The sequence below is a fragment of the Ambystoma mexicanum genome, chromosome 14 (genome assembly GCF_040938575.1).
Source record: "Ambystoma mexicanum isolate Mex_15411 chromosome 14, UKY_AmexF1_1, whole genome shotgun sequence".
Classification (NCBI taxonomy): Eukaryota; Metazoa; Chordata; class Amphibia; order Caudata; family Ambystomatidae; genus Ambystoma; species Ambystoma mexicanum.
This window is the reverse complement of record NC_090940.1, coordinates 108,796,005-108,823,211: the sequence shown is the minus strand read 5'-3', so window position 1 is coordinate 108,823,211 and position 27,207 is coordinate 108,796,005. Positions and strand designations below refer to the sequence as shown.

General features: G+C 44.2%; 1 protein-coding gene across 8 annotated transcripts in view; it reads left to right on the top strand.

The window, feature by feature from the left end:
* Positions 1–26,320, top strand: part of NUMB (NUMB endocytic adaptor protein) — an 824,148-nt gene extending 797,828 nt beyond the window's left edge. For 5 of the 8 annotated variants that reach the window (XM_069638650.1, XM_069638645.1, XM_069638649.1 and 2 more), the window contains one exon: positions 24,640–25,499. In XM_069638650.1, coding sequence (XP_069494751.1) covers positions 24,640–25,352 — 713 coding nt within the window. In that variant the 3' untranslated portion in view covers positions 25,353–25,499. Of the gene's footprint in view, positions 1–24,639 lie in introns of all 8 variants that reach the window. The other 3 variants (XM_069638646.1, XM_069638648.1, XM_069638651.1) reach the window with 2 other exon arrangements.
* Positions 26,321–27,207: the final 887 nt, after the last annotated feature.

Below are 27,207 nucleotides of genomic sequence, written 5' to 3'. Positions count from 1 at the left end.
CGTCCTGCGTCAATGATGTCGATACGCTGTCCCTCGAGGGCCTCCGTCAACAGTCGACGTCACTGGATGTTATATCTAGGACGCACAACCCCCGTAGCCTCAGTTCCGTTTTTACCGCAAACGTGTCTGCTTCGGAATCCCGGCGCGCCTCGGTTCTTCTACTTCGTTTGCTAAAGTTGAGAAAATGTCTTCGTCTTCTTCTACACCGAAGTCGGGCTTCAAAAAGTGTCGGGACTGCGGTTCCAAAATGTCCGTTACGGACCCGCACGGCGTTTGTCTGTGGTGCCTCGGTGAAAGCCACGCCACCGACTATTGCGATGAATGCCAGTCCCTAACTTCAAAGGCCTTGCGGGAGCGGAAGACGTTGTCAGTAGGTAGGGTTGCTACACCCTGTAAGTCGAAATCTACTGGTCTTTCCACCAACGATTCGAGGGGCGACTCTCCGCGTCGGGATAAGTCCAAGGGGTCTCGTTCTAGGAGTGTGTCCCACCATTCCTCTGCCTCTTCAGGGCATTCACGGAAGCGCCGTCACCGGTCGCCTTCCTCGTCGGAGGACTCCGCCAGACGGCAGGTGGCTTGTCCCACGAAACACTCGTCGCCGGCCGAATGGGATGAATTCTGCCGGCAGATGGTGATTTTCGAATCACAGGGCACTGTTCCGTCCGTGCCTTCGAAGGAAGCTGGCAAGGAACGCGCTAGAGCCACCACTCGCACGCCTTCGGGGTCAGGTGGTCGGCGCAATCATCTGGAACCGCTGCGGTTCCGATCGGACAAGGATGTTCGCCACCATGCCTGGTCCAGGTCTGGTCCACGACGCCGTAGAGACCGTTGGAGCCTGTGAGGCCTTCTAAGAAGGCATTGACGCCATCAGCTCCATGTCCGTCGAGGGACTCTCTCGAGGCTCCGGCTCCAAGGAAGTCGTCGACGCCATCGGCGCCGAGTCCATCGAAGGACACGCTCGCGGCTCCGGCCTCAAAGTCGAAGTCTTTGGCACCTCGCTCGACGTCTACGCCACTTCCATTGGCACCCTCGACGCTTTTTGAGGAGAATTTACCAGAGGTGTCTCAGAGAGCTGTGGAAGCTCCAAGAAAGGCTCTCAGCAAGTCTGTGCGGCTTACGTTTGGCCCATACTCTGTTCCTCCTCCCAGGGTGGAATTATTCCAACCCTTGGAGTACATTTCAGAGGTGGAGGAAGGGTCTGATGAGGAGAGGGTTGTGCCTTCTGAGGTTCCTGATGACCTGCTGTCTGGTCATAGCCAACTGGAAGACCTTCGTTAATCTTTACATGACGCCAGTGGTCTTGAGTTTGGCAGGCCTGAGCCTGGTACACATGCCGAGTCCTCGTACAGGCGTCTCATGTCGAGGGTGACTGAGTACTTGAGGTGGTCTGCTCCCCTGTGGATTTTTGCAGGATGACCGGACAGATATGTTGGACCAAGGTCCACCCGCTGACCTGGTGTTGCCATTTCATATGGCCTCACAAAGAAGGGTGGCGGCAGCTTGGACTGCTCCGGAGAGTCTCCCGGCAGTGAATAAGTTGCTTCCGAAAAAATACCGTCCAGCCAGTGGTGACCCCTGCTACTTGGCTATGCACCCTACTCTGGAGAGTTTGGTGGTGCAGGCGGCTACGGCCCCAGCGAAGCAGGCTGCGTACCCTACCATCCCTCCTGATAGGGACGACAAGCGCTTTAATGGTTGGGCGAAGAAGGTATTTTCATCTGGGGGTATGGCTTTAAAGGCAGCCAACTCTGTCTGTGCCTTGGCAAGATTCACTCACACTCTGTGGAATTGTGTATCTTTGGCGGCTGAACATATTCCCGAAGGGGAGGAATGGGATGGTTTTCTTGCCCTCGTCCAGGATGGCAAGGATGCCATGTGTGAATCCGTTCAGTCGGGTCTGGACGTGGCAGACTGTGTCAGCCGGTCCATGGCGGCGAGCACCGTGATGCGCAGGTTTGCGTGGCTGCGGAAGTCAGAGTTTGCTCCTGATGTACAGTCCCGGCTTCTCAACACGGCCTTTGATGGTGTCTATCTTTTTGGCAGCAAGGCTGACTAGAGCCTTGAGAGGTTGCAGACCGCCAAAGCTGCGGCGAAGTCTTTGAGCACTGCAGTACGTCAACCTCCGCCTTTTCGTCCTAAGGGACAGCAATGGAGGGAAGGTTCCCTTCGATACTAATCTTCCTTTGGTAGATCGAGAGGAGCTGCCAGTCAAAGGGGCCAACGTAGGAGTACCAGAGGTAGAAAACCAGGTACTTGAGGTGCCAAAGCCGCTCGGGAAGTTGCCTCCTTGCCTCAGACACTGCCGCAGCCGCTTCCGCTCAGTCATGAGGCCATGCCCCATGGTACGCCGGTTGGGGGAAGGCTGGCGCAGCATCTTGTAGAATGGCGTGCCATTACTTCAGATGTGTGGGTTCTGGAGATCCTAGCCCATGGCTACTGTCTTCCTTTCCGGCAGAGGCCTTACGACAATCCACGGGGGAAGCTCTTTGAAGCGTCCGGATATGCTCCTTGCGCAGGAAATCCTATCCCTGCTGGAGAAAGGCGCCATAGAACTGGTGCTTGTAGTGGAGAGGAACAAGGGATGGTATTCCCCATATATTTTTATCCCGAAAAAAGACGGAGGATTGAGACCCATCATGAACTTGCGTGTTTTGAACAACCTCCTCAGGAAGGACAAGTTCAAGATGGTTAGTCTTTCTCAAGTCCTCCAGGCCTGTCAGCTTCAGGATTGGTTGGTGTCTCTCGACCTCAAGGATGCTTACTTTCATGTGGCGATTCATCCCAAGCACAGGAAGTACCTGAGGTTTGCGGTTGGCGACTCGCATTTTCAGTTTCGGGTCCTGCCGTTCGGATTGACCTCCGCCCGAGGGTCTTCACCAAGCTGATGGTGATGGTGGTGGCAGCGCATCTCAGGAAAGGGCGGATTCACGTCTACCCCTACCTGGACGATTGGTTGATCAGGGCACGCTCTGCCGAGCAAGTCCTGGATCATCTGTACGTCACCTGCCACTCCCTTCACAATCTGGGCTTCTCCCTCAACTTAAAGAAGTCTCATGTGACACCTACCCAGCGGCACCAGTACATCGGAGCAGTGCTCAACACATCCCTGGGGCAGTGTTCGCCTCCCCAGGTGAGGGCTCATCACATTCTGCAGATGGTGGACAAGTTTCAACGGGCCCAGAGTCTCCCGGCGTTCAAGTTCTTGAGGTTGCTCTGCCTCATGACATCCTGCATTTTACTGGTGCCAGAGGCCAGGCTGCGGATGAGATCTCTGCAGTGGGCGCTCAGGATGCAGTGGTCACAGTTCTCTGGTAGGATGTCAGATCCCATTCAGATTACGCCCTCAGTCGCCCAGGAACTTCTGTGGTGGATCGACAAAGGAAATCTGTTGAGAGGCGCTCCGTTTTGGCAACTGTGGCCGGAGGTGACGATTGTGACGGACGCATCTCTCACGGGGTGGGGAGCTCATGCCAACGAATTGACGGCCAGCGGCCGTTGGTCTCTGTCGGAGTCCAGACTCCACATCAATCTGTTAGATCTGTGGGCTGTCAGGCTAGCCCTGAAGGCTTTTCTGCCGTCTGTGCGGGGGAAGAATGTCCTGATTATGACGGACAATACAGTGGCCATGCATTACCTCAACAAAAAGGGGCGGCAGGGTCACTCCCACTGTGCCGGGAGGCGATGTAGCTCTGGTTATGGGCCATCCAACAGGAAATTTTCGATCTCGGCAGTTCATCTGGCCGGAGACGAAAATGCTGCGGCGGACGCTCTGAGCAGGCAGAGCACAGTCTCTCACCAGTGGGAGCTGGCTCAGGAAGTTCTTTTGGAAATCTTTGCCCTTTGGGGAACCCCACAAGTGGATCTCTTCGCCACCAGTGTCAACCGGAAGTGCGAAAGATTCTGCTTGTGGGAATTTCCTCCAAGAGGAGCCTTGGGGGACACGTTCGTAGTTGTGTGGTCCTTCCCACTGCTGTACGTGTTCCCTCCAGTCCCCGTCATTTCGCAGGTGTTGCGGAGGTTACACGAGGTGCGGTTCCCGGAGATGATCCTCATTGCTCCGGCATGGGCCAGGAGTGCGTGGTACCCGGATCTTGTAGACATGTCCATCTGTCCGCCACGCCGTCTTCTCTACCGAGACGATTTGCTCTCACAGGAGGGGGGTTGAGCTCTCCATCCAGAGGGCAAGTCTCTCAGCCTTCATGCTTGATATCTGAAAGGCTGAGGTATAAGGATTGGGACCTCCCCGAGGATGTGATGGAGGTGTTGCTTTCGGCCAGAAGGCCTGCAACAAAATCCCTGTACCGTTGCCGTTGGAGAAAGTTCTGCGACGGGTGCAGGGTACAGAATGTGGATCCTTTCCAATGTTCCATTCCTTTTGGTTCTGTCTTTTTTTTTTGCTTTCGTTAGCACAAAAGGGCCTGCAAGTGGGTACCATTAAGGGTTACCTGGCAGCGCTGTCAATATTTAAGCACTCGTCTGAGGAGTGTTCTTATTTTAAGATTCCTTTGATTTCTCTGTTTCTTAAAGAACTAACTAATGAGTTTCCACCGTCGCCTTTCCAGGTGCCGGGATGGGATTTGAATTTGGTTCTAAAGTTCTTAATGGGAGCTCCGTTTGAGCCCTTACTTTCTTGTCCATTGCGACTATTTTCCTTTCAAACTGTATTTTTAATTGCGGTTACTTCCCCACGCAGAGTGAGTGAGTTGCAGGCACTTTCCGCCAAACCACCCTTCACTGTGTTCCATAAGGACAGGGTTGTCCTTAGGGTGCAGCCTTCCTTTCTTCTGAAGGTTGTGTCGGAATTCCATCTGAGCCAGAAGGTAATTCTTCCGGCGTTCTATCCTCCTCCAAATCCTCCATCCTGGTAAGGTAGAGGAGAGGCTCCATAGGTTGGACCCTAGGAGAGCTTTGAGTTTCTATCTCTCACGGATGTCCCGGGTCAGAGTGGGTGATCAGCTCTTTATTGGTTACGCTGGAAGGCGTTTAGGTCAGGCTGTTTTCAAGCAGACCTTATCTAGATGGATCATTTTGACGATCTGAGTGTTATCATTTGGCGGGAAAGGACCCTCCAGCAGGCTTACAGGCTCATTCTACCAGGGGTATGGCTGCCTCCACTGCCCTACAGAGGGGTGTTCCGATTCGCAATATTTGCGAAGCAGCCACTTGGGCCTCTGTCCATACTTTTGTGAAACATTATTCCTTGGACTCTATCCATGGGCAAGATTTGGTCTTTGGTACGGCAGTCCTATATTCAGCAATTTGATTGGACATTCTAAAATCATAAATTCTTTTCCCACCTCCAGATGTTGGTACTGCTTTGGGAGTCTGTCAAAGATGTGGAATATGTCGGAGGACACAATCCCCTCAAAGAACAAGTTACTTTCTTACCTGGTAACGTTCTTTCGATGGGATGTTCCTCCGACGTATTCCACATCGTACCCTCCCTACCTGCCCCTCTACAGAATTTCTTATGCGATTGCAGCTTACGTTTCCGCAAGGCTTTCTATAGTCATACTGGCAGGAGATTGGTGCCACACATTCTGGAGGGAAAAAACTACAGCTGAGGCTACGGGCATACAAGATTTAACATCTGGTGATGTCGATGGAGGCCCTCGAGGGCCCGCGTATCAATGTCATCGACGCAGGACGCCTACGCCGAAAAACTTTTCCGAAGCGGCACAGCTGTAGTAATTACTGTCAAAGATGTGGAATACATCAAAGATGTGGAATACGTCGGAGGAACATCCCATCGAAAGAACGTTACCAGGTAAAAAAGTAACTTGTTCTTTTCTGTTATTAACCTCCTCAAAGAATTTAATATTGGCATTGCATTGATTTAGCCAGTTATGAAAATGCTGCAAAGTAGGAATGTCTCTGTGCCAGATGAAGAGAATGTCATCCATGGATCTCTTCCAAATCCTCCTCTAATTGAGCCATATACAAAAAGGCAAAGCTGGGTGTGAAAGTAGCTCCCATGGCAGTGCCAAAGATTTGTAAGAAAAATGTGTAATCAAATTGGACAAAATATTTCTTTAGGGCGTTGGTGATGAGTTTGACTATAAATTCAGGCAGGGTTTTGTATATGGTGTCACTTCATAAGGGACATTGACAAATGCAATCAATTGCTTCATCCTGGGTAATAATGGTGTGCAGCGACTGAATGTCCATGGTAACAAGTAACTCATTGTCACCATTTGAAGTCAGTGTCTTCAAAGGTAGTAATAACTGCAGAGGTGTTCCTGAAATAGGATCTTGTTTTGTGACTAAGTGTTTTAAGAAAAACATCCTTAACTTTGCATAAAGGTTCCAAAATGGACCAGCAGCCTGATACTATTAATCTCCCCGGGGGCTTGACGCTGTTCTTGTGAAATTTGGGGAGAGCATACAAGTTAGGTATTTTGTAGGAACTACCATTGAGAAAGTTTATTCATTTCGCTTAATTCCATCTCTGTGCAGAGGAAACAGAGTGGCTTCAGAAAAAATAATTTCTGATGTTGGATTGTAATTCAAGATCTTATAGTTTTGGTCATCATTGAGAAGATTGAAAAACATCTTCTCGTACTGTTCTCTGCCATGACAACAAACCCCCCCCTCCTTTTATCAGTTTGTTTTATTACCTGATCTCTATCCACACTAAGCCTTTTTAGGGCCAACCTTTTGTCGTTGGGCAGATTATGTTGTACATCCACAGTTCTGCAAGAAAGGGAGGCGAGATCATTGAGCACACATTTCTCAAACTTGATGATTTCACTGGGTAGTGAGTTCTCTTGAGGTGTAAAAGTCGATTTTGGCCCAAGACCCAGGTTATCTATTTATTTATATAGCACACCTAACACAAAGGTATCTGGGCACAAGTTTACAGGTTACAAATTGTGGTAGAGGAAGTTTCTTTACATGTAGCAAGATCCATAATTTGATAAGGGAAGCAAGTTATAATACATCAAGATAATACAATTCCAGTGAAGGAGGTACAATTATAATACATAACATATCACGGTTACAATGAACGGGTTACAGAAGGTTCACAACATATGCCAATGTGCCAAGAATTGTGAAACATAAGCTGTATTAATCCGCAAACGCCACAAGCAAGTTAGTGTTCAACGGGAAAAAACAGAATCATTATTGTTCCTGTGCAAGCAGCCATGTTTTCGTGTTTTGTGGAAGACCTAGAAGGCTGGCTCAACTCTTAGGTCTGAAGGCAGGGCTTTCCAATGTTTGGAAGCCAGGACTGGAAATCTGTTACACCCCGCTTTGTCTAGTTTGTATATGGGTAGTTGATTGACCTGCAAAGCTCTGGTAGGTCCGATTGGTTCTTGGTAAACTTGCTATTTAAATATTTGGGGGCTTTATTCGAAAGGCACTTGTGAGTTAGTGATAGCATTTTGAAGGCTATTGTATCCGTCACTGGAAGCCAATGAGCCTTTTGTCTAGCAGAGGTGATATGGTTGGCTCTAGGGATGTTAAGTGCCGCTCTTAGTGCGTTATTCTGTAGCACTTGCAGTTTATTTTGATTGCGGCTACTTGTCCCAATGTATAGGGCATTGGAGTAGTCTAATCTCGATAATATGAGGGCTCTGGCCAGAGTGATGCAGCTGTCAGGAGAGAGAAACGGCCTACAGGCGGTAACAAGTTTAGCGGTATAGGTCACTGTGGAAGCTGTGGCATTAATTTGTTTGGTTAGTGAGAGGGTAGAGTCAAGGTAGATCCCTAGAGTTTTAACTTCTTTTGAAACTTTAATGGTAATGTTATCAATAACAAAAGATTTGATTGTTCAGGTAATTTGTTTAATCGGTTTTGGGAACCAATCAGTAGTATTTTAGTTATGTCATTATTCAGATAGAGTCCATGAATGGCCATCCATGCCTGTATAGTTTGATATATTTCATAGTTTAGTATCGGTATCGTAGGAACCTGTGACGGAAATTAGGATTTGAGTGTCATCTGCATAGTTAGTGTAGGTGACACCCAAACTGTCAAGGTGGTCAAATAGTGGCTTTGTAGAAATGTTATGCAAAGTAGGGGACATGCACGATCCCTGAGGTACTCCACATAGAACTGGTGCAGGGTTTTCTGTTGCTGTAGGGGCGAATACTCTCATTGTTCTATTGGAGAGGAAAGATTGAATCCTGGATTTGGCTTTAGCGGAAAAGTGTGCTGCTGATGTCAGGTGTTTGCACAGGACGTTATGGTTGTCAAAGTCAAAGGCCGCTGATAAGTCTAGTATGAAAAGAGCTATGTTGCCTTTGTCCTTTAACTTGGCCATTTGTATTTTAAGATGTATGAGAGCTGATTCTGTACAGTGAACTGGTCTGAAACCTGACTGGCGAAAACCCAAGAGATTATTGGATTCAAGATAGTTTTTAATTTGTAGGTAGGCTGCCCTGTCCAAGATTTTGAGTAGCAAGGGTACTGTGGTTATGGGCCGATAGTAGGGTCATTGGGGTCTAGTGTAGGTTTCTTTGGAAGTGGGAGGACTGAAGCATCTTTAGGGTTAGTCGGGACCATACTTGTTTCGAAGGATGTATTTACTAGGGTGTTGATGAATGGGGCAAGCTCATTCAAGTCCATATGCTGTTGATCATCTCTGAAAAAAGTTTTGTAAGTCTTTACGTAAGAATTGTCTAATTTTTGTTTGAGTAGTAAACCAGTCAGTGGAATTGGTAGGTACGTAAAACAGACCCTTCTGAAGAATAGAAAGTTCAGTTGTGGTTAGGTCATGATTGGAGAGATTAAATACTACTAAATCCTGTCATGTCATTACCGTTGGTACACCCTACTGCATGTACGAACGATTCCTGGCGAGGCCTGGTTGCGGAATTCCACATAGTGAGAGTCTCTGTGCCGGCCTCTCCGATTTCCTCTTCCTAAAAAGGTCTTTCCTGTGGTGCTCCTTTGGTTTAGGGTGTCTTCTTGGGCAGAGTCACTGCTGGATGTGTCGGCAAACATAACCCATTTTGTCTTTGATAGCCACGTCCTCTGTTGGTCGTATAATGTTCTTCTCTGTTCCAGTTACGATTTTCCAGGTAATTATCTGATGGATACAGAAATATAATTTCAGCCTTGAAATCCCAGATATCTTTTGACCGTTTATTCTGTTTTTCACAATGGTAGAAGCTCTAAAGTCCCCAAATTGTTTATTGATGTCTGCAAATTTTTCACCAGCGTTCATATCCAGCTACATTACATCAGGAGCTCCTGTTTGACTCCTATGGATTTATTGCAAGCAACCCAACTGTTTTGGGACTGCAACATACATTATTCTTTTTTCATAGCGGCGTAGATAAGCTGGCCGATAATACTTTAGTACTCCTGTGCATCCTACAGGTGATGATGAGGGGATATCTAAGACTGGCTTTTGTGCTTGCTATTTACCATGAAGGATTCTGGCAAAATACCAGAAGGTGACTTTAGTTGTGATCACGGAAGTGGCATAACATGGAGTTTGCCTTTTTGATAGGAGAACCGATATGATGCTTACTTCCACATATGTTAAAAAAAAAAAGTGTGGTTTTAAGGGGTGCGTTTTTATCCACACTTCGAGGACTCCATTTTAATTCAGCAACCAGGATGTTTGGCAGTGTCCTTGATATTAGTGATTATTCTGTATCTTCCTCGCTCAACTCCACTGATGCTTCCCCTCTCAGCATTCACTCATCCATTCCTCCACCTCCCTTATACCATCTCCTTCCTCCCAGCTCTAACTTTCCTTCTCCTCCTCCTCACCTGACATCCACATTAAGCTCTCTTCTTGCCTCCCCGCTATTAAATCTTGGATGTCCTCTCACTTCCTTTCTCTCAACTGAGCTCCTCTTCTTCCATGTCGACACTCTTCCTCCTCCCTCTCCTCCTCCCTTCATTCTCTTTCCTCCCTCCCAACTCCCCTTCTCTCCTCATGCCTGCAACCTTGGTCTCCACATCGACCCCCATCTCTTTCCAACCACATTTCCCTCACTGCTAGATCTTGCCGCTTATACCTCTACATCTGTAAAATCCATCCTCTCCTAACCTTCCACGCTACTAAACTCCTAATCTCCTCCCTCATCTTCTCTAGACTCTTCTACTGCTCCACTCTCTTCTTTGGACTCCCCTCCTCACACCTCTCGCCCCTCAAATCCATCTTCCACTCCGCTATCCGCTCCCTCTGCCTTCTCTCACCTCAGGACTCCATCTCCTCTTCCCTTGAATCACGAGGATGGCTCCCTTTTCACTCCCAGCTTAAATTTAACTTCCTCTGTCTAGTTTTCAAAGCCCTCTATTGTCTTGCCCCGCCCTCTCTCTCCTCCCTTCTCACTTTCTACCTTCTCGTTCTCTCCGTTCTGCAGATCTCTTCCTTCATTCTCCTCCTCCCCCCCCCTGTGCCCCTTCCCGCTTCCGCTCCTTCCAACTTCTTGCTCCTTTCCATTGGAACCGCCTTGCCCTCCCCGTCTGCTCTACTACCTCCTACCCCTCATTCCGCACTTCTCTAAAAGCCTACCTCTTCCATTCACCCCCCTAGCATATTTCAGCTTCCTCTGTCTCTCCACTGAATCCCCCTAACCTTGCTCTCTCGCTTCAGTCCCCCTCCACATGCACTTAACTTCACCAATAATCTATATGTTCCTTGAACTGTTTTCTGGTTTGATTCAATGTTATGTATTTCTTGTTGTAATTGCTTGTTACTCATGTAAAGCGATTTGTCTTAAAGCGCTATATAAATCTAAATAAATAGAAATACAAACATCACCAAAAGGAAATGTGAATCTGGTGCCTTTGTCGCCTTCCTCGACCAAGCCAAAACTTTGCTTAATCTTGCGGAGACCTTGCAGCATCTTTCCTTATGTCTGACGAGGTGGAATGTGAAATAAAATGCTTCAAATTAGGCAAGACACTCTTATCTCATAATATGATGGGTTTGCAGAAATGCAACTCTGACCTTCAAATGGGCAGATCCCTTGTGCACTATGCTGCTAACTTCAGAGACATTGGGGGAAGGGGGCACTTAATGTTTTGCAAGCCTGTATGGCTTTTGTGTGTGGACACCCCCTCCATAGAGCTAAAACTGGTTCTTTTCCACAGTTAAAGCTGTCTTTGGCAGAACCCACAAAATCTTCTGCTTGGCATATTTCAGATTGTTTCCTGAGCCACCAATATTCTTGAAAACCCTCTCCATGCTAGTAGGGGGCAGGATAACCCAGTGTTTACAGCAATGACCAGGTGTCACATTAGACCAGAGGTTCTTTGAGATCTTCAGACTTGGTCCCTTATTGGCATCTGAGAGTTAATCATGCATAGCCTCCCTGTCAACAGAGCTACCCCAAATCACCTCATAAAAATAAAACCCCCTCTTATTTTCAGGTGCCATCAAGGCAGTACCCAAACATCAAATATCTAGCATTTTATTTCTGATACTTAATGAGTGGGAATGCAGCTCATTCTAGACTTGTCATTTCTAAATCTTATCCTCTTGTTTGAAACCTTCCATATGGTGAACATTCTGGACATCTTGGTATCTCTTAGAGAGGGTAGATGGTGTATTTCTTTCTTGCAGATGCCTATGTCCACATTTCGATCAAGTAGAAACATCGGACATCCTTAGATTCACAGAGGGAGGTTGTCTATTTCAGTGCAAATGTTATCCTTTTGGTTTGGATGATGATCGGAGAGTGTTCACCAAATGTCCTATCAGTGGTTGTGGCAAACCCCTGATATCTGAGGAGGGGAAGAGCAGGTGGCATTGATTTGCACCCAACCCTGGATGATTAGCTGATCAGCGGCCCTTCTAGTCCTCTACTTCTGCAGAGCGTTCCGAAGGGGCGTAACCCTATATTCTGTCTCAAAATGTCTGTTAACCAGAGTAAGGCAGACTTTTCTCCATTGCAGAGTTATCAGTTTATCCGGACAAGTTTCAACACTTTATTGGGGTGGCTTTTAATCCACTAGAGAGGATTGTCTGCATGTAGCGGAGCACCAATGTTTTCCATGCAAGAACCATGACGCCAGCCTTCTATTTCCAAAAGCTAACCTTGAAGCCTCATGCATTCATTGGGTGCCCTTTGCAACTATCAGGATGCAGAAGGTTCAGTTACAATGACCAGCATCAAGATTCTCCGCACACGCTGTTTAAGTTTTCCTCAGAACTTTTTCTTCTTCTTTGGTGGACCGTGGAGGAGCATTCGCACCTCTGAGATCCTTTCATAATCGCTTCCTTATAACTTCGACAACTGTAGTAAACGTTCATTTGGGGGAACCCTATGAGGCACTTTTACAGGTAAATCTGACGGCCATCATTTTGGCTATGAAAGCATTTCTTCCTGATCTTCACTACAGTGTTTTATGTGAACATGCAACATTGCACCCGAGAACTCTGTGGCGGATGGCAGTCCAACTCTTGTTTTGGGTATTTGCAAGCTTCTTGGCTTGAGTGGTTCATGTTCAGGGTGTCATCGAAATGGAGGCAGATACTCTGTTTAGTTGGGAAATCAACCTAGATGTAGTTCAGGGTATTCTCTGTTGGGGTGCCCCTTGGACACATTTATGTGTTGCAAGAAACTACAAGAAGTGCCAGCGTTCTACATGCTGGACGGTGAAAGGGTTGAATTTCTGAGGGGATGCTTTGGTCCTGGACTACTCGGCCAGGTGCCCTTGTGCCTTTCCTCTGATGTAGTTGGCACACAATGTTCTTCAGCAGTTCAGACATGGCTCAATGTAGATCAAGGTAGACAGTTTGGTGATCTTCCTTTGAGCAAAGGGCTTTTTTTCCTCTGAGAAGGTTCATCCTTCACTCATCCCTCCCATTGCTCATCTTGAGAGCCTGTTACGTGAGGAGAGAGTATATGCCCCCGAGGAAATGTAATGACCCAATGTCAGATTGTGTGGAGCCATGAAGGATTCTTGTAGTAAATGGGCCAAACGGAAGTGGATGTGCTTCTGCCATTGTGCTCTGGAGATTAATAGCTCACAGACTGCATCCATAGATCATGGCGTCTCTTTCAGGTCTTTTTTGACCAGTACAGACCTCAAATTTGACTCTTGCAAAAACTTTTTTGGCTATTACAGCCTTTTTGAAAGGGTCAAGAAAATGTTTGCCTTCCATAATGACCCTTTTGAGTGTCACTTTGCTAGTTTGCCTACCCTTTAACCACCTGTCACAAACCCTTTCCCTCCGTGAGATTTGAATTTGCTTCTTGACAACTTAAGAGGAAACTGTATAACCCTGTGGCTTGTGGTGACTTGGACTACCAACATTACAAGGCTGTCTTCCTAGTGGCAGTCACTTCTGTCAGGAAGGTGAGTGAGTTACAGGTTGCCTTGTAAGGAGCCTTATATTGTTTTACATGCGGATAGAAGTTTTACTAAGGACAGTAATGTTCTTCATTCAGAAAATGCTGCCTGATTTACATTTGAATCAGATTTCATAACCAGTGTTTCAGCTAGACCACTTAATAATAATAATAATTTCGCATTTATATAGCGCTACGAACCCTCCGGTATCTGAGCGCTGCTTATTATTACCCACGGTGTGTGGTGCTCATTTATCGACCTCGGAAGGATGAAAGGGTGAGTTTGGCCCTGCCAGGATTCGAACCTGCGTTAGCAGGTTCTGCACGGATGTCAAAGCGAGCGCTCTAATCGCTTAAATTTAACTTCCTCTGTCTAGTTTTCAAAGCCCTCTATTGTCTTGCCCCTCCCTCCCTCTCTCTCCTCCCTTCTCACTTTCTACACCCCTTCTCATCCTCTCCGTTCTGCAGATCTCTTCCTTCTACCGGCACTCAAAACGGTCATTATCGAAGGCAAACATTTTCTTAATTCCCCAGCAGAGGAGCCTCTTTGTAACTTGGATGTGGCTAGTCTAGTGTTGCAGTTTTATTTGAGAATGGCAAAACGTTTTTGCAAGTCAGAAAACCTTTTTGTTTCTCCGGGTTTTATTTTACCTGGACTCAAAGTGGCCAATGCCTCTGTTGCCAGATGGATTATGTCATGCATTTCAAAGATATGCACTTTGCACGATCTTCCTTGCCTTGATGAAATACATGCACATTCCACCCTCTCTAAAGCGGCACCAGCAGCTTTCCAAAGGCATATGTCAATTTAAGATCTGGTAGGCAGCCACTTAGGCTACTCCCCGTGCTCTGTAATCCCTATTTGCTGGATGTTTGTGCCAGGCGAGATGCTGCCTGTGCCAGGAACGTGGCGCATAACGTTTACTGTAAGCCACCTGACACATGCTGTACTGCCTTCCCAGTGAACGTTTTGCTGTCTAATGTCCCCATAGATTGTGAAGGAGGGAGAGTCAAAGGAAAAATGTATAATTAAATATTGCATTCATGGTCTTCAGTTTCTCTTAGTCTGTGGATTTGCTGCTTTATGTAGCCTCGTTGGAGCAGATTTCCGGTCTGTCTTTCTGCAGTAGAATTCCAGGCAAGTTGTGAATGAGGAAGAGCCACAGAATGAGTACCTGAATCACCATGAAAGTAATGTATTTTTTATTTCCTAGTCATCCAAAGAAATGTAATTGTTAATCATAATGCATTAGCTAAAATCAAAGGTGCCGTACTATAGGACATTGTTTAGGCTAACCATCCTGATGTAGTAAACCAAAAGTATTTAATGACATGGATGAAGACTGTAAGCGATGTCGAGCAATCCTAGTCCAGCATACAAATGAGAGCTCCAACCTTGTCACTCTTAAGTCCTTGCATCTTTCCCAGACCATGTCTTGTGCATGAGGACAATCTGGTTTGGTAGTGCAGGGAGCTGGGGGTCAGGGTTACTATCAAATCCCTTTTCCAATCATCCAACCAGATGATCAAGGACATTGCTTTAAATTCATCTCTTAGTAATCCACGCAATCTTAGTGTAAAATCAGTAGAATTTAAAGAGTTACCTTCATTGATAAAGCCAGTATACAATCCACATTAAACAAGCTTGAGACCGGCATGAAGCCTAATTTGGAATTTCTAAATGGAGATTCTATTTAAAGCCACATATTGGGGGGCCAAAGGATTTGAATCGGTACACTGCATGGTGCTTGCGAATACCTGTGTGTTCTAGAAATAGCGTAGGGAGAAGTAATTACTTATGCATCAAAGATGTCTACTACCACTGATCACCATGCCCCGTCTGTTCAATTTACAATAGTCTTTATAACTGCAAAAGCTTAAAGTAGAATAGTGCACCCAACTAACTCTGTTGATATTTGGTTTTACACTACAACAGTTTTATGAAAATATTCAAATACGCGTTCCTACAATTGAAGTCCATGCCCTTTTTTGTATGGTGCAGTGTACACATTCCTTTTATTGCTTTTTGATAAGAAGTTACCTAGTTTTCTTTTTTTATTGCTTATGGTGCAGTCTTTAAGCTGATGCTCCTTTCATATTATGTATACAATTGGCACAATTATATCCCTAATCGGAATAAAAATGCTACAAGAAGGAAATTCTTAAGTGGAATGGTAATTCAAGAACAATGAGCCTGTCATATCTATCCTGTAGGATTACTTTGCACAGTAGTGGGGGAGTGCATTCAGTACCCTCCTATGAGAAGTACTGGAGCCTTTATAAGTTAATATTTTTGTTTTTTTTTTAAATAGCCACATAGATTTAAATTGGCACCCAAAGTGTAGCTAGGGAAATTACTAACCTTTTTCTGGGCAGTGTGGTGACAAGGAATGGAGAGACTGACCAAGTGGTGCCATAGTGATTGATGTAGACGTTTAGTAAATGGAAACCCAAACCTGTCTATGCCTAACTCTAAGGGGATTTCCCTACCTAATCTAAAGAAACTGGTGCTCGGTCCCGCCGTGACGTTAAGCCTCCTCCACGGTCTCTCACTCTCTCCTGATATTTCTGATAGTCACCTAGCAGCTCAGCTGTAGGCTATGTTTTTTTCTCCGCACTGTTGTTGGACAGCCTGGTCCACCCATTATAAGTCATGCCACCGCCTCTCAGTCTCTGCAAGTTTATCACGCCGGTTCCCAACCGACTCCCAAGGTACTTCTCGGGGGTCCCTCTATTCCTCTTCTCAACCTTGGAGACATGCTCTGCTGCAGTCTCCCAAAGCCCTGCATAAGCTTTCCAGGCTTTGTTGCGGCCTTCTCGGTTACCTGGTTCGCCTTCTGGTTGTATCACAGCTTCCAGCTTGCCAGAACACAGGTTGTTTCCGGATGGGGTCAGAGGATGACCAAGAACACATTCCGTCTTTGCTGTTCAGTTTAAAGATGGGGGACGTCCCCAGCATAACGTCCTTCAATTGACATCAGCTGCTCGAGCCTTCGTCCCGCTTTCTCTCCTGTGAGAAGTGATGCCATCTGAAGGATCGTCACAGCAGATGAAGTTAACAGTCTTTCTCTGCATTGGTATTGCTCACATCTGTTTTTATTTATTTTGTGGTGAGACACCCATAACCCCAGAAAGTAAAGTGAGTTGGCTTGAAACCATTTTTTCTTCTTTATGCTCAGTCCCAGAAAGCAGTCCCTCAAGGTTGCTTCTGGAAAGAGTAATTGACGGAGTCCGGTGCAGAGTCCAGTCTGCCTCCAGTCTCTGCTTGATACCTGGTGTTAGAGGAGCTGCACTACGTGTTCAGTCCCATGTCTATTGCTATCAATTTCTGAGACCTTCCCAGCGCTTGGAGCGCAGCGCGGAGTCCGGTGCAGAGTCCAGTCTGCCTCAAGTCCGCCTCAGCTACAGAAGCGCCAAGAGCGCATCTGGAAAGAAGGGGAAAAAAAACATAATGGTGATTGACACTAGGCCACAAACTCGGCAGAAGACACTGCATGCTTGCGGCCGCGGTGAACAGTCACTTACTATTGAGCCTGCGGTGTCAGCCCCACCTGCTTTATTTGATCCTTCGGGTCCCCCCCACTTCCCTCCTCCCCCTTCCCCTTCCACTCTCCCTGTCTTCACTGTCGAGGCCTGCCAGCCTGCCAATATCACTGTCGGCTGGTGCTGCTGCTGCTGCAAGAATGGAAACAATGGTTGCAGTTCCTACGGCCATGGCGTCCGCAGCGTTGTCTGCATGCGAGAGTGTGCCTGACACAGTAAACTCAGTACCGAGCAATGATGTGTGTGCTAAGCCCGAGCGGGTGGCTTTGTATGTAAACTCTTTTTAAAAGCCTTTGAATGACATTACAGTCGATGCGGAACTCGGGTTGCTGCGGCCTCCAATTGACTCGCACATTGCCTACACTGGTAATAAAGCAGCTCAAATTCCGGATTCAAGTACAGCGGTGGAAATTGACACCGCCTCCTTTCAATCACCATTTGATGTCACGGACATTGAACTTTTGGCATTAAAGTTACCCAGTGGAGTGTGAGTTCATACAAACTTTACATTCGTCCCTCCATTAACTACCTGTAGAAAGAACTCCACTCTGACTGATGACTGTAACAATCTGCAACTTAGTTGCAAAACAACAAAGCCAACTGCGAGGTGGTGTGGGTGCATCTCTGAAGCACCTGGCATATTGCAAGGCACACACGCTCCAAACCCCAATTGTAATGACAATGTTGGATTTTCAAATGACGAAGCAACTAAATTTGACCCGGCGGCCAGTAGTGTCGCACAAGCTGTAACAGTTCAAACTTCACTAACCTTAATATCTGATTATGAACCAAATAGTGCGACACATACTAGCGATCGGCTATTTCCCATGCCAACCTCTCGAAATGATGCCGCTGTCAACATGGCCACTAGAGCGAAGTCGGATCCCTCTGACACTGGTATGCCACATCCTTCTGTAAGCCTATTACCACAGCCCTCCCAGCCCACAAATATCTACAAATAAATAAAGCCTCAGATTAGACCTGGCTGGTAGAGAAGCTCAGCTGACTGAACATCTTACCGTTGATTACCAGCTTGTGAAAGACAAACTGATCAATAGCTTCTCCAGTGCCTCACCAAGCATAAGTACTGCAAAAGCCAAAGCACCTTCTAACTTTGAGAAAGGAGATCAGTCTCTACAGCGATCAAGCATTGACCCGTTTAATTCTCGAACTAGTACTCCACATCAAAAAGGTGCTCAATGTCAGTCAAATATGGTTAATACTTAGACTGTAAACCCAAATTCTAAAACTACCAATGAGTCAAACTTTAACTCCTGCGACAAACCAAACACAAAAGCTCTTCAACAGCCAACTATAAATAAAAGTCGCATATGTCAACGAGCAGAAACCTCTACCCAGGAGGTCGGAGTTAGAAACAGCCAACAAAGCAAACCTCAGTGGCAGCCAGGATCCAGATTCACAACAATGTACTGGCAGCAACATCATTAGCCCTGATACTGTTCATCAAGTTGTACGAAACTCTAAGTGAAACATCAAAGGACCAAAGTGCACTGCTGCACAATTTAGTAAGCAAAATTTCGTCACTTGATGAAACTAATGTTCATCTATTAGCAAGAGTTGAACGTGAAGCTGAGATCTCATTTCAATGGCAAAATCGGCTAGGCGACCTTGCAATGAGAGACCACACTGACAAAACAGATTTAATGGAAGCCATCCTTGAAACACTAAAATGGATTTGGCACGCCGAGAAAGCAAGATCAGCGTCTGTCGATCGTGAGCAAGAAGCGAGACAACTGCCGCACTCCGCAAAGAGAAGCTTATACACGAGAAAAGAAACTGAGTTAACTCGTGTAAACAAAATCAAGAGAAATATCGTCCCTGACAAGAACCAAAGGAGCTTGCCAAATCATTGAGGCAATTTGTGTGCCTACTGCCACATCTGACCCAAAGGCCGCAGAACCGGCAAAGGATCGCTCTGAGGATCCACAACCGTCAGAAACTCAATCTCGGACCAGTAGTCCAGCAATAAACAACAATTTACCTAATGCAGCCCCTTTGAAAGAACAGCGGAATATTTTTGACGCGCATCCCTCGAAAGGAAAATTGAACACCTTTGGAAGCTTTATGGGGTCTGCAAAAACTCTTGAACCCACACAACAGGCAAAATTAGGTGAAAAAGTGATGAAAGCATCAAACAACAAAAACAATCCGACCAAGAATAAACCCAATGTGGGCAAAAGCCGATTGAAAACCAAACAGTTTGTGAGGAATCTCTCTACTCCTCAAAAGCTTGGTCTCTTCTCCCGCTGTCCACAGAATTCTCAGCTTGGTGGCCCCGGGAAAGTGTCACCAGCTGAGCCACTGCCAAACACCATTGTCAACCCAATTGTGGCGGAAAAAATGTATCCAAATAAAAGACTAGATTCAGACTCTGGTTCCGACAGTTGTGACCTAAGTGTCACTGATTTATGCAATCTATCTACTTATTCAGTTGAGTCAGATGAAGTGATATCGCCTTCTCAGGAACCAGAGACATCACGAAATTCTGTGAGGAATATTCGACCACCCGCTAAAAAAATCCAACTTGCAACTAAAGCAAAAGATGGTTTAAACAATAATGCAGTAAATCGTGCGGCTCCAAGTGGCTCCTTTGGCAAAATAATAAGCCAAAAACAGAAAACTGATGGGGCTGTTGATCAAAAAACAAGAGAGACCTTGACAAAGTTAAATCCAAAGATGACGGCTGCACAATGGCGCAAACAAAATCTAACTAAATTAAAAGAGCTACCAATCCCGCTGCAGAAAAAAGATCAAAAGCACTGGAAGATTCGGCTTGAGAACATTTTTCCTGATTAGAATGAGTTGAATTTAGATCATAGAAACGTGATGTCTCCTACACAATTTTCCCTTATTAAGAATGATAACCTCTAACGATATAGCAATCGTCGAATATATCACCGAAGACTCACTAGACAAGGTTTACCTACACATCAACTCACAACTGTCGAGAACACACTAATCACGGCTAAAGACGAATTGCTATTGTATGGCTTCAATTTGGCTTTAGAAGCCAAACCAACTAAAGAAATAGTTTGGGTGGGAGTGACGGATGACAGTGAGTCCACGCACGAGCAAAGACGCGAAGCTCTGAGGAAACAATTTAACATAAATGAAGAAGTGGCTAGTGGAAGAAATCTACAACTTTCCGTCCAAAATGCCCCCTCAAAATTCGACTCACAGCACAAACCTCGAAGAGCATAACTATTGCAAATCAGTAAGGAGGACGTTAATGTGCTGATATCATGGAACACCAGAGGCTTTCAACATTTGTTCCAGAACTCCGTAATATCCTTAACAAACAGCTTTGCGGTATGTCTTCAGGAGACATGGTTGCGGGAGGCGCCATCTACAGACTGATACTCCATGATACTGAATCCAGCTGGAAAAAAGCAACTTGGTCGACCTTACTCTGGTCTGTTGACTATGATAAATAATGCAAACGGCTGGGAGATCATGCAGTCTTTTTCCCCAAACCTGTTTGTTCAAGGAACAGTCCTACAGAGCAAAAATGGCACTGGGGCAAAACCTAAACACCTGTTATTACTTAATACGTATTGGAACACAGCAATGATCTCTTCCTGTAGATGCATACAGTCCATAACAAAAGTGATCGATGACAATATGGAAATCTACATGGATCTAAATGTGATCCTGTGCGGCGATCTGAATTTCTCCTGGTTTGACGATTGTAAGAATGTTTTATAAAGTCTAAGCATCAAACTAATGTTACATGCACAGGCTATCGATTCCAATCTGCAATGATAGCCAGGAATTGTCGGATGCTCAATGGTCAAACAAAGGGAGATATTCCCCCAAACTATACGTGGCACCGTGATTGTTGCAAGAAAATAATTGACTACATCTGGGCCTCAAATTCACTGTGTAATGAGATCGAATGCTTGAAGATCTTAGATTCAACCCTCAGTGACCACAATCTGCTTGAATTAACCTGGACATCGCCATCAAAAACATCTGAGGTAAAATTCAGCTAGCCTTTAGAAATAAATCAAAGAGGCAACAGACTTAAAATAAATATTCGACAAATCATTACCTTGACCGGAAACATGTCTTCAGATGCAGTCTCCGTAAAAGACAAACTAAACTATACTTCATTGCTGTCGCAATTCCGAATAAAGTTTAACCATCCAAACGGCTGCACCTATGCAAAGGAATACGAATTCAGTACGCTAGTATCTCAACAAAAAAAAACAATAGCAGAAAGATCTCCGAAAATTGAAATAAGGACTAGATCCTAATAAGTCAGCTCTAATGAAACATCGCAAGGTGAGATAACGTAATTGGCTGAAGTGCTTTGCAACTATGAGAGACCAAGAGCATGGTGAGCGAATTCTAAAGATGATCATATGCCATCAGACAAAAGAACTATGGAATATAATAAACAACAAGTCGGTATTTCAGAACGCAAAGATTCATAATGGCATATCAAAAGCGAATTGGCAACAACATTTTGTTAAGGTTTTAACACTGACGAAAGCAGACAGACCGATGAAATTCCCCTATTGGTATACTCTTGGGACGTAATTGAATCTAGAGACGATATCATAACAGCAATTAAACATCTTAAAAACTCACGAGCTGCTGGTCCTGATGGTCTCACAAACGTGATGTTAAAAACAAATAATGAGCATTGGGCAGCATTCATTGAGCATTTGTTTCGACTGATAGCAACCACTAAGATGCTCCCACAATCATGGAACTCTACCATCATTGCTCCCATATTCAAGAAGGGCAATCGAAACGATCCAACAAACTACCGTCCGATTTACCTACTGGATATTGTGGGCAAGATTTTTGCAACCTTTCTACAGCAAAAACTTTCAAAATGGGCATCGGTATCAGGTCATTTTTGATAGACGTCAGACTGGATTCACCAAGGGTGTCGGCACGGAACTGAACCTGATAATACTCAACTTGTTGAAATTGGAAGCGCTTAAACAAAGAAAAAACGTGTTTATGGCATTTATAGACCTGAAGCATGCATTTGACTCACTTAACCGATAAAAACTATGGGCGAAATTGAAGAAAAGGTCATGTCCTCTGGAGCTATTACAGCCAATAATTGCACTACATAAGAATACCTCCATCAGAGTGCGTATAAATGAAGCCAGTGATCTTACTGAGGAAATAATGACAAATAAAGGAGTCAAACAGGGGTGCCCCTTGGCTGCTCTTCTTTTCAAACTCTTCATATCTGACTTCTCTGAAGCATTTCTATAAGTGTGCTGCTTCCCTCCAAAAATAAATTAACCAGTCCATCAGTTGGACCATCTATGCCGATGATATCGTTCTAATAGATTCAACGCCAATTGGTCTTCAAAGACTCTTATTGGCGTTAGAAAGATATCTAAATGACAACGCTTTGGAAATTAATGCAGACAAAACCAAAATCATGGCAATTGGGGGAACATCCAAGAGAATAATTCAAAATTTCAGATGGACACTTGTCAACGCTCAAATCAAGCTTGTTCCAATGGTACGATATTTAGGCATCCAGTTCAATACGTCAATTAGAGAACATGAATGGATGACAGACCTGAAACAACGAATGGTAACATTTTCGCTTCAAGGGGCAAAGTTACATGCTGAATACGGTAAATTTACACTGAAACCAGTTATAACCTTCTATACTCAAAAAGTGATTCCATCAATCACTTTTGGTGCCGAGGCTGGCTGGAACTTAAGTCACAAATTGTGGTTGTCCCTTGAGGGGCTATTTTGGAGACATATTCTAAAATTGCCGACGGGTGTTTCAATGATCTCCATAAGACGCGAGTTAGGGATTGAATCCATGTATAACATAGTTGTATGGAAATCATTGGCTGTGTTACGGAAGATGTCGGTGAAAGATCAGGAGCCCGCATACCAAATCTTAAAATCTGTTACACCAAACCAATATCATGGTATCTTGTTGGTATGGGCAACTAGATTATAATTGATACTTGACTATTCAGACATAAATTGGGAAACACTTCTATCAACGTCACAAATTGCTAAAAAAAAAAAACAGACAGTGGAAATGGATCCAAAATTTAGAAAAAAGGAATTTGTTGAAATCCTCAATTGATTTGGGACCTGCAGCAAACAGTTTAAACCAGCTACCTAATTATCTCCAAAAATTTCCATCAAGAAAACATTGTAACCAATTCCTAAGATTTCGGCTGAATGTATACAAAACAAGAGATAGAAACATAACCAATAATCTTTGCAGGTTTTGTGGTAAGTCAGTTGAATCATGGAAACATCTGATCACGGAATGTCAAAAATTAACGCACTCTAGATGTCGCTATCTTGGGAAATTTGCTCCTACAGATGGCGATACCGACAAATGGTAGTTCTGGGTACGGTCTGGCAACAATGTGCGACTTTTTTTTTTTTTTTTTTTTTTTTTTTTTTTAGAACGATGGTATCTCCGCTCCACTCAATGTTATTGGTTGATTGATGGATAATCTAACTTATTTATTTATTATATCAATGCAATCTCTTGGCTTGTGTTGTGATCATCTGTACAGAGTTGATAAATCAGAAATTTGATTGTAATTGAAGTTTGAATGCAAACTAATTGTTACAAATAAAATAAAAAAATAAAAAGTAATTGACAAACCAGGTTTACCAGCCTAGTTTTTATCACGTGGCCTTCCCTGGGCATTGTACAGTTGCCAGAAAGTAGAGTATGATTGAAAAACAAACAAAGCTAAATCTCCCAGAGTCAATACCATTCAAAAGAAAAGGGAGGGGCGGTGCTCCATTCTGATCACGACTCAAATGGAGAAGACCAAGATTGCTATAAAGCAGTCATTAATCTGGAGCAGGAAAATTACATATTGAGCTGTGGAGTACACTCCCAAGAAGAGCGTAGAAAAAGAGGATCACTGAGAATCCTTAAAAGTGTCTAGAAGTGTGCTGAGAACACAAAAACGAGAACCAAAGGGATGCTCAGAACCCTTAAGGCATCTAGAACATGAGGTGCTAAAAACCCTGAGAATTCTCTATAGCCATTAGTACTGAGAATCCCGAAAAGCACCTTGGACATGAGATGGGTGTGGAAAAGGTTTAGAAAAGGCCCTAGAGCGTAAAAGTTGCTGAGAAATAAGAAAGCGAACATGAGAATTGTGAAACATTTGGAAAGATATTTTTAACAAAAAATCACTAAAGACTGGCAGTCTCAAAGTAATAAAGAGGTTGAAGATTAGACCTTGAGAGACGATTATCACCAGATACGGGAGAAACTGAACTACATGCAAGAATCTTTTTTTTTTTTTTAAATGGATGGACACTTGAGACACAGTAACCTTTCTTGTTTTATTAATCCCGCTTTACCATATTGCCTTCTCTCCTTTCATGCTAAAACATAACTTACACTTAAATATTTGTGCATTGCTTATTGCAAAATATATTTCCCTTGCACTGGGTGCACTAATTAACCCTTATTTTCAAACAGCGGTAGTTTTTAATAAGTGGAGTGCACAGAAATTATAGAATCGAGTTGATGATCAAAGTAAATGTTGATGGATGGCAGTGCGGATTTTGCTCTACAAGTGTGAAACAGGACAAGTGGTGTGTAATAGTGTGGGATGAGGAAGGCAGGACTTTTCCATTGCATTTAACAGATTGTTAGGAAAGTGTCAGCATGCATTGTACTGCTTTGAAAGTGAGAGCAGAGAAGCGAGAACAGGTGCATTAAACTGTGGTACATCTTTGGGGGTCATTGGTTTCCATTTTACTTTTACAGTAAAAGACACACTGCATGGATGTTACTACATGAATTAAGAGTAACTGAAAGTTTTTCTTTCAGGTGCTGAATGGGGCACTGCCTCTGGTCCAGCCACATCTGTTAATCATTCAAATCACAAGCGTACTCCATCCGAAGCAGACCGCTGGTTGGATGAGGTAGCAAAAACAGTAAGGGCTCAGCAGTCGCCAGTGCCAATGTTGGCACCCCAGCCGTTACCCCATCCTCCTGCTGCAGCGCTTCAACCTGTGCATCCTTATCCAGTGAACACCTACATCAACCAGCAATCGTTACCCATGCCAGTTACGGTTGTACCAGCAATGCAACCTGCCTTCGTTCAGCAACCATATGCAGTGATAAATGGAATTACCTATCCAGCGGCAAGTGTTCCAGTTGTTGGAATTACTCCTTCACAGATGGTGGCCAATGTTTTTGGCACAGCAAGTCACTCACATGTACCCCATCCCCACCACTCTCCAGGTCTAATCAAACAACAGACTTTTCCACGATATGAATCCAACAGTAGTAATACTGGTAGCCCTTTCGTCAAACCTACTGTTCAACACCCAAACGGTTCGGCTGCGTTTAATGGTCTAGAAAACAATAAATGGGCACTTGGGGATAAGTGTTTTCAGGGTCCTGCAACTGCCCAAAAGGTGGATCCATTTGAAGCCCAATGGGTAGCCCTCGAAGGTCGATCAAAGCAACGCACAAACCCATCTCCAACAAATCCTTTCTCCAGTGACCTGCAGAAAACATTTGAGATTGAACTTTAATTTACCCAATGCCTTTTTATGATTTATGAGGGAAAATATTTGAGGGGGGATTATTTCCCCCTTTTCGCAAAAGAATACTTTAAGAGTAAAAGAAACATTCAAAGCTCCAAATGAGTGTGAATCACTGCCGTTACTAAAGGGCAGCTCCAGAAATTACTCCCCTGGTTGTAGTGACATATACTGATGCTTCTTGAACCTGTGTGCCTCTTCAAGGGAATCTCAATCACATGAGTGAGTTTAAAGGAGGGACTATGAAGTCATGATTGCCGTCTGCCTTTGCTTCCAGAGACATTTGCAAAAAATGCTGGAGACACCAGTGGAAGTTGTGAACTGCTTACTAGCACTGCATTTCTAAGAATGTTAAACTTCCATATTGAGTCAGAAAGAACATTATATGTAAATATACAAATTTTAAAAAATAAAGCCAAAATCTTTATTTTTATGCATTTAGAATATTTTAAATAGTACAGAGTATTAAAAGTTGTATTGTATGAGTTGTAAGTAATCTTTGCCAAAGGTAAAAAGTAAGAGGATGTTCACGTCAGTTTTAAGAACATGTACATAAGATTGATTTATCATGGATTCTAATTGTTTGTGAAAACTGGACCGGAATGGGAGAGAGGGCAATATTAAGGAGAGGTGTGTTGATCCTCGTCGCTCTTGCATCGCCTTCTGTTCATTGTACGTCGCACATTGCAACAACAATCATGACCAAGGAAGTTCTGTATTGTCGTTTGAATAAAATAAAAATTAAAGAGCAGTATTCATATGGTTTGGAAACCATAAAGAAATTGCATTGTCCTTTTTTAAGTGAAATAATCCTAAATAGTACTCAGAAATATATCTGTAAATGTATTTTTCTCTTTATATGTTGTATTTTTCTGCTCTTAAAATTCATTTGTTTTTACCACTACTGTGCTCTGCTGGGTGTAACCTTATCTAAAATACAGAGACATTAAGACAATCTAGGACTTTGTTTCATGTCTTTTTAATGTTGTGATTTTTACTTTTCAAAAAAAGAAATGTGTTCACTTTATTTCTGTTTATGAAAATGGTGCTGATTTAAGTTGTATTTGCAGGCATAATGGTACATTTGCAAATGTAGTCCTAGTCAATTTTATTTCATTGTAAATGTTCGCTTTGGTATGTGAAACTTTCCTGTCTGCCTTACCTAATATAAATGTGCCACAGACTTGTGGGCATGTGAAAGCAATTCCTTGACCCCTGTGCAACCTTTGGCAAATTTGTATAACCAGGTACCATTCCCAATTCCTGTTGTGTGGTTGAAGATTTGATGCCGTTTAAGATTTCTAGAGTATTTTAACTTAGGTTTTTCAAAAATAAGCACAGAAGGTCCATTTTAAAGGTAATTAACCTTTTGTCTCTTATGGCGATGTTGTTCTGTTCTTGCTCTTGGTAAGAGCATGCAACACTAGGCCAATAAAACAAAGGGGTTATTTTGTGAGAACTTCACTGGACTATTTTATCGCTGCATTTGCCTAATCCTAGCTATTTTGAAAAATTGTATGCACAGATGCCCAATCAGGCGTTGTCAGATTTCTGCTATTGTGAGGGCAAGGAGTGCTGAACTGTCTGGCTTCATTAATGGAATAACATGAAAACCACCTACCAGAAATGTCACACTGCTCTTTGCTAATGCATCTGTAATCTCATAAAAGAAGGCATTGACTTGGGTGTGCATTTCCCTAGTGCTTGTCAAATGTGCTGCATTGACAAGTCTATACTGGATTAACTACTCAGTTATTTAAATAATGTAATCGTACTAGGGACATGTGCATTCACAACTGTCTTGCCAAAAGTCAATGTAAGAGCTGAAAGAAATTGGTCTGAATTA